Source organism: Crinia signifera, chromosome 5, assembly GCF_055691185.1.
Source record: "Crinia signifera chromosome 5, ASM5569118v1, whole genome shotgun sequence".
Classification (NCBI taxonomy): Eukaryota; Metazoa; Chordata; class Amphibia; order Anura; family Myobatrachidae; genus Crinia; species Crinia signifera.
In genome coordinates this window covers 1045682-1060200 of record NC_139221.1, presented here as the reverse complement: position 1 = coordinate 1060200, position 14519 = coordinate 1045682, and the positions used below count along the sequence as shown (strand labels likewise).

At 45.2% G+C, this 14519-nt stretch overlaps 1 protein-coding gene across 1 annotated transcript in view; it reads left to right on the top strand.

Moving 5' to 3' along the window:
* The window catches only part of ARHGEF39 (Rho guanine nucleotide exchange factor 39), a 208025-nt gene that overhangs the window by 52261 nt on the left and 141245 nt on the right, over window positions 1–14519 (top strand). The window contains 1 exon segment of the mRNA XM_083186480.1: window positions 5024–5118. Coding sequence (XP_083042606.1) covers window positions 5024–5118 — 95 coding nt within the window.

Genomic DNA, 14519 nt, shown 5'->3' with positions numbered 1-14519 from the left:
CTAAGGGAAATAAGAGCAGTATCCCGGGCAATCGAAAGTTTTCAGGAAGAAATCGGAGGAGCACATCTTCGTATCTTCTCAGACAACGTTACCACGGTAACGCACATCAACCATCAAGGGGGTACGAAGAGTGCATCACTAATGTTAGAAGTAAAGAACATCATGGATTGGGCCATGGACAACTTACTCTAGATATCAGCTCTTCATGTTCCAGGGAAAAAGAATCAGGTAGCAGACTTCCTGAGTCGGAACAGCATCATTCCAGGAGAATGGGAATTGGACGAGGTGGTTTTCCAGGCTATAGTGGATCGATTCGGACAACCCGAGATAGATCTAATGGCAACTTCCATGAACAAGAAACTTCCCAAATTCTTTTCAAGATACCCAGCCTGGGGCTCGTCAGGAGTGGATGCCCTGTCCGAGTTGGCAGTTCAGTCTGGGTTACGTGTTTGCACTGATCCAAAGAATATTGAAGAAAGTCCGAGAAGAACAAGCAGAAGTCATTATTGTCCTTCCGTACTGGCTGAGACGGGCTTGGTTCCCGGTAGTGGAGAGCATGTCAGTGGCATCCCCATTCGTGTTGCCCCTGATACCCAACCTCCTGAAGCAGGGACCAGTGTATTATCAAGAACCGGAGGAATTGCATTTAATGGCTTGGAAATTGAGAGGCAGATTCTGAAGAATAAGAATTTGTCATCAGCAGTAATTGACATCCTCCTGCAAGCAAGGAAGAAGGTGTCGTCAAGCATTTATTATAGAATCTGGAAAATTTTTGCAGAATGGGCAAAAGACAAGTGTGATTTCATGAAAGCCGGATTTCCTCAGTTATTGAGATTCCTTTGTGATGGTTTTCACAGAGGTTTGGCAGTGGCTACATTAAAGGTTCATATCTCTGCGCTTAGCGTCCTATTGGACATGAGACTTGCAGATCACGGGTTAATAAGACCGTTCTGTCAAGCTATCAAGAGACTACGTCCAAGAATTAAATCAATTGTCCCTCAATGGGATCTTAATTTGGTGTTGAATGCCCTCATGTTACCCCCATTTGAGCCTATGGATAGATGCAAATTAAAGTTTCTATCATGGAAGATTGTCTTCCTGGTGGCTGTCGCATCAGCAAGGAGAGTAGGAGAACTTCAAGCTCTGTGGGCAAAAGAGCCTTACTTAAAAAAATTTCATGACCATTTGGTGCTCAGAACAAATCCAGCGTTTTTGCCTAAAATAGTATCATTTTTTTCACCTTAATCAGGAAATTATCCTACTATGTTTTTTTCCAAACCCAATAAATGAGAAAGGAAAAGAATCTTCATATGTTGGATGTCGTCAGATCCATGAAAATATATCTGGGCAGGACGAAGAATTTCAGGTCAACTGATTCATTGTTTGTCGTCCCTTTGGGTGCAAGGAAAGGACTCACACCATCAAAACAGACCATTTCTAGGTGGTTGAAGGAAACCATTACATTTGCATATAAAAAGGTTGGTCTTTAAGTTCCGAACATCATCAAGGCACACTCGGCTAGAGCAATGTCAGTATGATAGATAAGAGAGGCGAACGTGTCGGTAAGAGACATATGTCAAGCAGCAACCTGGTCATCTGTTCACACGTTTTCCAGACACTATGCACTGGACGTTGCAAGGGACCAGTTCGGGGGAAAGGTCCTAAGTCAGGCTATGGCCTAAGGTATAGTATTCCCTCCCATTTATGCTTTGGTACATCCCATTGTAAAGGCTGCCATGAAGTAGGAAGAAGAAAACAACGGATTATGCTTAGGATAATTCCTTTTCTTCGGAATACTTCATGGCAGCCCATAATTATCCCTCTCTTATTTGTCATTTTTTCCTAGGATCTATGGCGGAGACAGTCAAAGACTAAGGGAGGAGTGGCAGGAGCTGGTTTATTTAGGAAGGAGGAGGAGGAGGATCCTAGGAAAAAATCTACCTGTCTATACTTGAGGAAGAAGGGGTTAAACCCATTGTAAAGGCTGCCATGAAGTTTTCCGAAGAAAAGGAATTATCGTAAGCATAATCCGTTGTTATCTTTTTGTTGTGCTATATTGTTAGAAGGTTGGTGAACTTTCTTTAGATCATATACCAGCAGCTTTCATTTAATTAGCGCAAGTAGAGTACAAAACAACATTCTGTTTTTTCTATATTTCAAACACATCTGATTGACTGTTACGTTATCTCCTTCATCTCCATTTTATCCCTTCGCCAGGCTTATGTAGGGTACACACCAGGACGACCCGCTCACGGTGACGCGGGGGGGCATGACCCGCTCACGATGTGCCCCCGTGAGCGGGTCCGATCCGATGGCGACCCGCACCCGGCTGTATGGTCGTCATTGAGATCCTACCTGCAGCAGGTAGGATCTCAATAACGACCGACCGACCCGCGGGACCGCGCATCGGATCGGTATCGGTCCACACCAGGACAGAAAAGGGCCCAATCACCACCCAATCTACATCCAATTGGTCGGAATTGGATCTAGATTGAGGGGATCGGGCCCTAGTCGTCCTGGTGTGTACCCAGCATTAAGCTGGCCATACATCAGAAAGATCGATCTTAAGATCGACTGCGCTCATGATTGTGTACAATTTCCCTTGAAATCCTCGGCAGTCCTTGGTGGTTTTTGGACACACAATCCATCATACAATCAGTCATACAATCCATCATACAATCCATCTGATGATTGATTGTATGATTGTGTACACAAGATGTGCATGCAATCTGCATAAGATCCATTTTACAATCAATTGAGATTGTATGATTGGGTACAATATCTTTCTGATGTATGGCCACCTTTAGTACATCTGCACCATAGTGTGTTGTGCCAGTTTGTTAAAGTGGGAAGCTGGGTGTAGATGTAACTGACAGCGGCGATCCATGATATATCCTGTTATCATTATATCCTATGATATATCCTGTTATCATAAGTCCATTGATCCGTCTGTTCCATAATGCAGTTATCCTTCAGATGGGGGGGTGGATTGGATTAGATTTTTGGTATTGTTTAGTTAAAACAGAGATGGTCATATCCTGTTGCTACTGTGGTTTTCAAAGTAGTTTTAACGAAGGACCACTAGTTTATCGCCTCCTACATAGTTCAATAGTTAGGTAGTGTAACTAACAGGGTTAGTTAGTATAGTCTCAGTGGGATAGGATTAGATGGTCCAAGGGATCCAAGTATTCCTAGGTTGGGGGTATAGGGTAGGGTTGTTTTGGGGATCATTTTCTTTTTTTCTTTTGGTGGCTCAGTATCTAATCTGTAGGAGAGATCCGCTTAACTACTGTAACTCGTACTGGTACACAATTTCTATACTACATACCGGATAGGAGAATGCTTTTTGTTTTTTTAATGTAAATAATATTTCAATATACATCCTGTATGGTTTTCAAATAATCGTACCCGATTGGCGCCCTCGGGTACTTGAGTATTCGGTACTGTTAAAGAAATTCTCTTTCGTCTGTTTCATGTTGTACTTGTACTCCTCTCATAATTATGACTATAATGTACGTGTCTTAATATTTGATTTAGTCCGATATGCAATCCTCCTGCCACCTATGTTTTGTGTTTGGGGTTTTGTTTGTCATGCAAAAACTCCATAAAAATCAATGAATTTAAAACAAATCTGAATTTACAGCCGTATATCGCATCAAATGGCTACGAACACGGGCATTCGTAGCCATCAGATTCATCTTTATTGCCAGGTATACTTGCGTATACTAGGAATTTGGTTTGGATTGCAACAGCCAGTTAGGTACAGTTAAACAGTGACAGTACAAATATACACACACATACAGGTATACGATAGATGTACCCTTGGGGATATAGACGCAGGGATATATATATATAATATATATATATATATATATATATATATATATATATATATATACTGAGCTGCACAGTGCCTAGGCAGCCATCAGCGGCGCCACTGGTCATTGCAGCAGCCAGGTAGGTAACAATATAAGCAGGGACGGTACAGTTATCACACCGGGAACACATACCCGCCGGTGTGATGACTGTAACCGATGGGGTGGTCAGTCCGTGGGGTCAGGGGGGGGAGGGGGTGGTGGTCCATGAGGCTGGGTTGAGGGGGTGTAGCCATACCTCCTCCCTTTGGAGTTTCACCCAAAGCTGGTGAACGGAACTGTTGGGGGGCCTGCAGGCCGGAAATACCTGTGTCCTGTGCCTGTTTTTTCCCCCCTCTGGGGGTTCCCCCGGGCCAGTGGTGCTGCCGCGCTTCCTCAGGGGCTCTCAGCACTGAATCCTTCTTCCTCCTCTGGGGGTCCCCCCGTTAAGATGGTGCTGCTGGGGCCTACGGCTGTCCAACGGCAGGGGCTCTCGGTGCTAGCTGCTGTGCTGCCGGTGGGGGGCGCAGCGCTGCCCACCTCCGGAGGCGGCCTGGTTACGCTGCGTCCTGCTCCAGGGGCACTCGGGGCTCGCTTCACCAGCCTTGCCGCCTCCGCTCTCCTCCAGCCTTGCCTCCTCTGCTCTGCTCTCCTTCACCACCGCCACGCTACTCCAGAGGCTGGGGATTTCATACTGGGCGTTAGCAGCACATAAGATCTGAGGATCCACCGCACAACCCGCGAGCATGCACATCGTACAGACACTGCATCGCGCGACCCATCCGGCTGAAAATCATTCTGATGTTTGCTCAGCATAAACTGCAGATTTCCATTTAAATGTAATGTAGAATATGTTGTTCTCTTACTTGCTACTGTTTATGTACTGTAAATTCTGTTACAATGGAGCAATTCGGTTGTTGGCAATGGCTTCGATTTGTGTCCTTGCGTCTTTTAGCCACTAACATTGCAGGTTTTCTGTTTTCCCTAGGGCAATTTGCAGTGTTTGTGTATATTTCTGATAAGAGTCGCCCTAATTTGTCTTATTTATATGTGCATAGAATGAATTCCCCTGATAAAGTCAGCACCATTGCACCTGTAACGGTTACCAGTTATTTATATAGCACACACACATTCCACAGCGCTGTACAGTATATCCTCTTCTCTTCCAGTATTATGATGAGGTATTCCGAGCTCGCTGTGGAAATCTTAAACTTGCCCGGGAAGGAATCTGCGGAACCATTCCAAGTATAGTAAAAATAAACAGGTGAGAGCCCTTGCATTAGCTTTGTCAGACAGTAGTGCGAATCCTGACTACCTGGCATGTTGTGATGTATATATCAGCAGCCTGTTCTACCTATATGATGCCCCAACATCCAGTGATTACAGTAGGATTGTGTACTCCGGATATGGTCATGGAAATGTTGGTCTGTATAGAACACTCATCATTCCTATAGGCTCCCCTTAGGTACATGTCTGCGGTAAGGAGGGCACATTCATTGGCATGACCTGCGTAATTACACACGGAAGCACCTAGCGGCCAAAGCTTGAACAACAGTTGCATTGCCCCCTTTGTTTTTTTTCTTTTATGCTTGAGCAATGTGTTATTTATGTTATTATCTATACCAGTGGTTCACAAACTGTGTGCCGTGGCTCCCTGGGGTGCCTCAGGACACTTGCAAGGGTGCCACGGGTTGGTGGTCCAGGACCAATTCAAATAATTTATGATCAATTATTTATGGATAAAACCAGTGCTGGTGGCTGCCAATCATAAAATGTGTACAATCAGAAGCAAATCCTGCCTTTTACCACATAACTGAACCTAAGAAACACATACAAACACAATCTACTTAATTTTATATATATTTTTGGGGGCCTAGGGGTGCCGTGGACAAATTCTGATACTCTAGGGTGCCGTGATTCGAAAAAGATTGGGAACCCCTGATCTATACACTTTTAGGAGTTGACTCTCGTGCTGCTGCACCATTTTTATCTGTATTTTTAATGTAATATTTCGGTGTCCTGCGGCCCCCGGATGTAGTGATGCTGTGGGTGTAATGTAATATTTCTGTGTCCTGCGGCCCCTGGATGTAGTGATGCTGTGAGGGTAATGTAATGTTTTGGTGTCCTGCGCCTCCCCCGGACGTAGGGATGCTGTGGGTGTAATGTAATATTTCTATGTCCTGCGGCCCCTGGATGTAGTGATGCTGTGGGGGTAATGTAATATTTTGGTGTCCTGCGGCCCCTGGATGTAGTGATGCTGTGAGGGTAATGTAATGTTTTGGTGTCCTGCGACTCCCCCGGATGTAGTGATGCTGTGGGGGTAATGTAATATTTCGGTGTCCTGCGGCCCCTGGATGTAGTGATGCTGTGAGGGTAATGTAATGTTTTGGTGTCCCGCGCCTCCCCCGGATGTAGGGATGCTGTGGGTGTAATGTAATGTAATATTTCTGTGTCCTGTGGCCCCTGGATGTACTGATGCTGTGAGGGTAATGTAATGTTTTGGTGTCCTGCGCCTCCCCCGGACGTAGGGATGCTGTGGGTGTAGTGTAACGTGTTGGTACACTATGGACACTCTGCACACCATCCGGGAATGCGACTTGTGTATAATGCAAGGGGCGGAATTCAGTGAGGAACTAGCGATGCTTGCTTCGAGTCCCCACATACATAGCTGTATCTAGTTACCTGCTTGAAGACTTTGGCAAAAGAAGGCCCTTTGTGATGATGTCTTCTGGGTTTTGGACCCAATTTGATCCCCAACGCAGAAATCCGTAATAGGTGCCCATAGACTGCTATGCCCACCACATCAAAGCCATGTTTATTATGTTTCGGGCTTGGTGCATATGAGAGCCACAATCAAACCTCCGAAAATGACTTTTATATTTAAAACATAGAATAAGATGGCAGATAAGAACCATTTGGCCCACTGGGGCAGATGTATTAAGCCTTAACAAGAGATAAATGCAAGGGTGATAAGGAGAGATAAACGTCTAGCCAATCACCTCCTTACTGACTTTTTTCAAACACAGCCTGTAACATGGCAGTTAGGAGGTGATTGGCTGGGCGTTTATCTCTCTATCACCCTTGCATTTATCTCTTGTTAAGGCTTAATACATCTGCCCCAATATCTCTTACACTGATCAACTGACTAAAGCCTTCTCCGGCTGCTCGCCGGACTCTAAAGGCCTCGCCGGCTGCTCGCCGGACTCTAAAGGCCTCGCCGGCTCCTCGCCGGACTCTAAAGGCCTCGCCGGCTGCTCGTCGGACTCTAAAGGCCTCGCCGGCTGCTCGTCGGACTCTAAAGGCCTCGCCTTGAAAATGTGTTTTCCATACGTAACTATCCCCGTGGTTATAGAAAGTGTTTCTAATAGTGTGCGGAGCAAGCCATGCCAGGGGACGCGGTATACTTATACGGTGACCATGTGGATACCGACACCTCAAAAAACATGAGAAACTCGTAGACCTTTTTCTCTTTCTTCCATCCTGGCGACACAGCTAACCTTGGGATGTAGGAGGGTCCGCAGGAGCAAAGACACCTATGCTGACTTCTTTTGAGAGCAGGCTCCTCCCTTCTGCATCCCAGGATACTTCAGTTTGTTTTAGGTGCCCACAGGAGTGGGTGCTGTGCTGACAGGTTGCAGGCTCCAGCCGTTTGTTTTGGATTTTTTTTCTGGATAGATTAGCTAGGATTTTTTTTTTTATTAATTTACTAGTTAGTGCAGGTTTTTGGCCAGTGTATTACTTCTGTTGGGATGCGGTAATTTGGTCTACAGCATGATGGTTGCCAGTCATTAGGTCGACATGGGAAAATGTCGACATAGGTAAAGGTCGATGTGGTTCTAGGTCAAAAGGTCATTAGTTCGACAGTGTCTAAGTCAACAGTCAAAAGGTTGACAGGTGGGTTTTCACCATCAAAAAACCCCATGTCGACCTTTTGACTGTCGACCTAGACACTGTTGAACTAATGACCTTTCGACCTAGAACCATGTCGACCTAATGACTGTCAACCATCTTGCTGTAGACCAAATGATCCCAGACCCTTCTGTTAGAAGCTCTCACACACTGAGAGCGCAGCAGAGGCTGACAAAATTTAGGGACCATCACCAAGTCCCAATCAGACTTCCTACAGGTCAAGAATGTCAAAATACCCACCCTATATCTCTTGCCCAAAGTCCACAAAAATGACAAAACACCGCCCGGGAGACCCATAGTGTCTGACATAGGTGGCGTTACTGAAAAGGCCAGCCAATTCGTTGACACATACTTGAGGGAATATGTCATTACACTTCCATCATATGTAAGAGACACTATGGAGGTACTCGCCAAACTCCAGGATGTCATTCTCAACAAAAACTCTTGGATTATCCCTTGCGATGTGAAAAGCTTATACACAAGCATTCACCTCCAATGGTATGGTATAGAAGCAGTGAAATACTTTCTGCAAATGGGCAAAGAAAGCGACTTCAATAACTTTGTAATTCAGTTATTAAGATTTGTACTGACCAAAAATTACTTTGTTTGTAACGAAGGCTTCTACCTCCAGTTACGGGGGTCCACGATGGGGAGCACTTGTGCCCCCATGTATGCGAACCTGTACCTGGTACCTGGGGTGGTGGGAGCGGAGCGAGAAGTCGTTTTTAATGAAGCCAACGAGAAATACACAGACCATATATTATTATGGCTAAGGTATATTGACGATCTTCTCATCCTGTGGGAGGGAGAAAAAGATCTCTTCACTGAGATGATAGACATGCTTAACAAAAACCATCTCAACTTACATTTAACTTATGAGATAAGTCAGAAGGAAGTGAATTATTTGGACCTCCATATCACCATTGAAGATGATGGCTCCCTCCATACTGATATGTTTCGAAGACCAACATCTACGAACTCTCTGCTACACAACTCCAGCTCACATTTCCCTCCAGTAATTAAAGGTCTTCCGAAAGGCGAATTTCAGAGGACAAAACGAAACTGCTCTGATGAAGCCACATATAAACTTAGGGCAAGAGAAGTGAGCAACCGTTTATCAGATAGAGGCTACAGTAAGAGGAGCATCAGAAAGGCGTATAACGAAACCCAGACCTACAGTATGACAGAGAACAACTTCTGATGGCATGGAAGAAAGACACCACCACATCCGATGACCCCATAAGATTCATTGGAACTTACTGCAAGGAGTGGCAAAAAATATGGGCATTCTAAATAAACATCTTGATGTATTAAAAACTGACCAAGATCTGGCCAACATGTTGGATGATTGGGTCCAAATGAGTTGGCGAAGGAGCCGAAATCTCCGAGATACCCTGGTTCACAGTCATTTGGATAAAGTAAAAAAACCCTCACAACAGAGGATGGGATCTTTCAAGTGCGGATCGTGCAAAGCTTGTACATTCATGATCCAGAAACAACAATATGTGGACAAGTACAGCCACACTTGGAAAATTAAAGATTACATCACCTGCGACACGGCAGGAGTGGTGTACAATTTGGAATGTCCCTGTAACAAGACATACAGTATATAGGGAAAACCATTAAGCCACTCAAGAAGGCGACTGGAGCATATTTCCAGCATTAGAAATGCAGAGAGAGACAGGAAAGCTATGAAGGCCCTCACCCCTGTTGCCCGCCACTTTTACAAATACCACCAGAGTAAAACCTTAGGATTAAAAGCATATGGCATGTTGAGAGTCAACATGGGGATTAGGAGAGGAGAAATGGATGCAGAATTATTGAGACAGGAGACCAGACTTATCTTTATGATGGACACCATGTCACCTAAAGGCCTCAATAATTCAGATATTCTGCATTCCTGTAAAAATTCCTAAAAATTTCCATCATACAGAAAATTATTCATTTCTGCTATATCATTTAGACAGTCTTGGGGGAATTATGCCCAGCTGGATACCAGTACCTGTGAATAATCTATACTGAGTACAGGGACTATTCTCTGAAGACATGTGATTTGACATATGTCTTATTTAAATAAACCCCTTTTGGGATGTACGACATAATTCCATCATCATCCCGACTCGACGGGACATTTCTATCCCATATCCGAAGACCTAATATTACAATCCCCACACTCCTTATTTCATCTCACCCCAACTTACTATTCATACTCACCTCTCATAGATTCATCCAACATTACAGTGGGAAACTGCGTGCGGTCTTAAGTTTCAAGTTATTTTTCATTATTGAATATCTTTGTTGTGGCACTATTCCTTCACACACCGCACATCCCCCTAACCCGTACACATGATCCAATATGACAATCTCACAATATTGACAAACCGGTAATCATCTGCATTATTTGTAGTTATTAAACTTTGTCCTCCATTCATATAGCATTAAATTATGAGGTCCTCTATATATAATTTTTTACGGCCTCATCACTTCTGCAACGTTTATCACCTAATACTATCACTACCTAGCACTAAGCATCACCAATATTAAGCATATGAATTTCACTGAATGTCATCTTATATGTATTTCCCCGTACTAATATATTCAAATATCACCTTGCCGAAATGAATTTGAATATAAAAGCCCAACGCATGTAACATAACAATATGACATTATTAATGTATTTAAAAATGCCTCCTTTATCCAAAATCTTGAACCGGGAAATGACTGATAGACTGATCAGGCCCCACACAACAGAATCGTCTTACCTCACTATGGAACTATTTAGGGCCCACCCTATCACATAGTAATAGCAATGATCACTACAGATCATCTAAGATGGGAGCAGCCTCATCTTCTATGCCCGCATCATTGAAATAGAACGATCATAAATGAATACAACGCCAATAAGCCAGGTCACCATGGTAACATGACACTGTTAAGTCACAAGCGATAGGATCAGAACGGATGCGCACAGAAGGCGTGTCCGCATCTGAAAACACGCGACCCAAGTTGACATGGCAACCACGCCGTCATACTGAACATGAACTCAAAGGACATGTGTCGCTTGCGGGACACATGAGTGGACGATAACCTCCGGCTGACTTTCCGGAGGCGCGTCCGCCCAGACCCATTCGGTTTGGCGCACACTATACCACTATACCACTACCGGTATAAAAACCCTTGCAAACACTGTCAGGTTGGCCCTGAGGAAGCTAAATCTGCGAAGCGCATGCCGGCTAGCGGTGCGCGGGCAGATGATTGCAGTCTTTGTTGTTTTGGTACTCTTTACTTAGAAGGGCGCCTAACGATTTTGATCGTGGGCATCGTTAGTAAAAAATCTCGGGCATTGAATGCACTAAAAAATTGGGTGCGATGCGACCGACGAGATGCCCGCGATTTCCCATAGGGAACAATGTTAAATGTCTCAATTGACCCAATTTTCCTGTTCAATGCCTCAATTGACCCGATTTTTCCATAGGAAACAATGTTAAATGGGCCACAGAGGCCAAATAGGCACCCTGAAGTGTATAATGGCCACCCGAATTGTTAACGCCACCCCACGATCAACGTCAACCCGAAGCGTGGCGAGCGCAGCGGTACGCGTCCTACGACCTTTTCATACCCCCACTATCCACGTCGGCGTGGAGTTGAGAATAGAAAGTGTGGCGAGCCCGAAGCGTGGCGAGCGCAGCGGACAGCTGTGAAGCCCGCGAGGGGACGCGGATACCTGTGAAGGTATCCGCGTCCCCTCGCGGGGCTCGGTGGCTCGCCACACTTTCTATTCTCAACTCCACGCCGACGTGGATAGTGGGGGTAGGAAAAGGTCGTAGGACGCGTACCGCTGCCCCTCACGGGCTCGCTGAACTCGCCACGCTTCGGGTTGACGTTGATCGTGGGGTGCCGTTAACAATTCGGGTGGCCATTATACACTTCAGGGTGCCTATTTGGCCTCTGTGGCCCATTTAACATTGTTTCCTATGGAAAAATCGGGTCAATTGAGGCATTGAACAGGAAAATCGGGTCAATTGAGACATTTAACATTGTTCCCTATGGGAAATCTCGGGCATCTCGTCGGTCGCATCGCACCCGATTTTTTTAGTGCATTCAATGCCCGAGATGGCCATGATGGGCGCCCTTCTAAGTAAAGAGTACCGTTGTTTTCATTATCTATGCATTTTGGTTATCTGTATGAACAGTGATATGTCAGGGTACTTGCTCACTATCAGCAGTGTCTGTCCGCCTGGAGGCGACTCCACTGGATTAGTACATTGGGATACCCAGGTGGCACACTATCACTATCATTGCTGACTCCTATTATGTGCAGCCCCTGTATATTGGAGTCCACGCCACAAATTGAAAGTGTGACTTCACACAGGGTACTGTGTCTATACACACAGGAAAACCTGTATTTGTATCATACGTCACTATAGAGGTGGTCACCCCATTAGAGGGTTTTCTCCAAGGAGTTAATAGTGAAATTTATCACTAATGCACTAGAAATTATTACAGTGTATGTTGATCCCTACTAATGCTATTATGACCCCAAAGGTGTGTTGACCCCAAACATGCACATGTGAGCCTGCAACATTCAGAGCACAATACAAAGAGGTTTATTAAACCCGCTCTTAAATCCCTTTAACCTGGCCTGTCAGATCATATATTTTTCTGTACAGACCAGGTGTACACTGTTCAAAGTTAAATCAGCACTGATCATCTAGAATGCAACATCTGCCTGCCACCTTAGTTTTAAATTGTGTGAACCCCACCCTTGTTTGTTGTTAAATGTACTTTTTATCTCGCAGTTCTTAAAAGAAACTAATAAAGGTTCAATTGTATTTGTTTGGTGCACCGACATAGGACATCTCCTCTCTCTTTTTTTTGATCTTGAGGCTGACAGAAGCGCATCCTCTCAGCGCTTTGTGTGCAGAGGGAAGCGGGCTGCTCCCTTTGTACAGTGCTTCACCTCTACAAAAGAGAGATTTCCTGGGCTCTGGGGGTGTCCAGAACCGGCTCCCTGCGTAGGGGGGGATCGTAAGGGACTGACCCCCCTGGCTTATAGGGTGAAATCCCATCCAGGGAGGTGAAGCCTATCACAGGAGTCCAGCTCTGCTGGACAACTCCAAGTGATCCCAAAGAGAAGGGGGGGGGGGGGGGGCCTGGAGGTAGGAGAAACATTAGGGGTGCAGCCTAAGGAGAAAAAAAAGGCGCCTTTTTAGCTTCCTCCTCTGCTGCAACAAGAGACATAGGGTGAAATGTAATAGGATGAGAGATTCAGAAAGTGAGAGATTTGGTAAGAAATCTCCAGTTTTTTTAAAGCGGCAATCATTGACACAGCAAAACCACACTGGTTTTGCTGTGTCAATGATTGCCACTTTAAAAAAACTGGAGATTTCTTACCAAATCTCTCACTTTCTGAATCTCTCATCCTATTACATTTCACCCTTGGTTTCTTCCTGCTCCTTGTGCTGGCGCCATTTCTCTCCTATACTGCAGAGCTGAAGCAAGGCTGAAAGCAAGATTTCTTATTCAGCACAGAGAGAAGTTTCTCCTTGGGCAGCGCTGTCCCCGCTGATCGCAGAGGATCATTACAGCAAGCAGATAAGTACACAGTATATATTGCTCTGTGCAAATTGCCTGACATTGTGCACTATGACTTTTATTATGACTGAGGGGTGTAGTCCTGCTGCTGTGGGGGAGGGAGTGCCTGTCTTGTTAGTTAACTGCAAATTTTGAGGTGTTAAATTGACATGTGAACAGATGGATCAGGGGGATTTGTGCCCCTTATGTAAGTCTCTCCACAGTGGAGCCACAAGCCCAGAGGCTGTGAGCAGTCTGAACCTGCGTGGGCAGCTGTGTTGGAGAGGTCTATGAATGCCCTAGTGAAGGCTTTAAATAGGCAGAGATATGACCTAGTTTAATCTCCTGGCCCTTTTGCATCCTCACAGACTTCTGGGGGTTCTGTGGACCTATCTCAGGGGGACCCTTTAATGTTGCAGGTCATGCAAGACACTGCTCAGTGCATCCATAAAATGATTGCATTTATGGAACAGTTTGCCAAGTCCTCTGAAAATAATTCTCCTAGACACCCTTTATCCACACCTCCCTTGTTTAATTTAGACTCCGATGATGACTGGGTGTGTGCAGACAATACCATTTGGGACCAGTCAGGAAGTTGAAGCCTCTGTTCCTGGAATTGAGGATTTGATTATTGCAGTAAAACAAACGTTGAACTTGTCTGAGGAGGATAAAGTGCCTACACACTGTGTCTTTAAGAAGGTTCGCCGGGATACTGTGACATTTCCCTCGGATGAGGGCATGGGTTTCCTTGCTAGTTGAGGCTTGGAAATCTCCTGACAAAAAGCTTCTTCTGTCAAAGAGGTTTGTTAACATGTATGCCGGAGGAACATGTAAAATGATGGGAGAAAGTCCCTTTAGTAGATGCTCTTGTGGCCAGGTTGTCAAAGGCCACGGCATTACCTGTTCAAGGCGGTGCGGCCTTTAAGGATCCAGTGGACAAAAAGGTGGAAGGATGCCTTACGGCGGTATTTGAAAGGGTGGGGTTTACACTTCGCCCCATTATTGCCTCTGCTTGGCTATCCAAGGCCATGATTAAATAGGTAATCAGCTCCAGCCTGTTTCAGAAGCTTTTACGCTGGCTGAAAAGCTTAGGTGTGCGGCAGAATATATCTGTGAGGCTGGGGAAGAAGGGGTTAGGATGGCCTCAAAAGTGTCGGCTGCTTCAATATCTGCAAGGAGAGC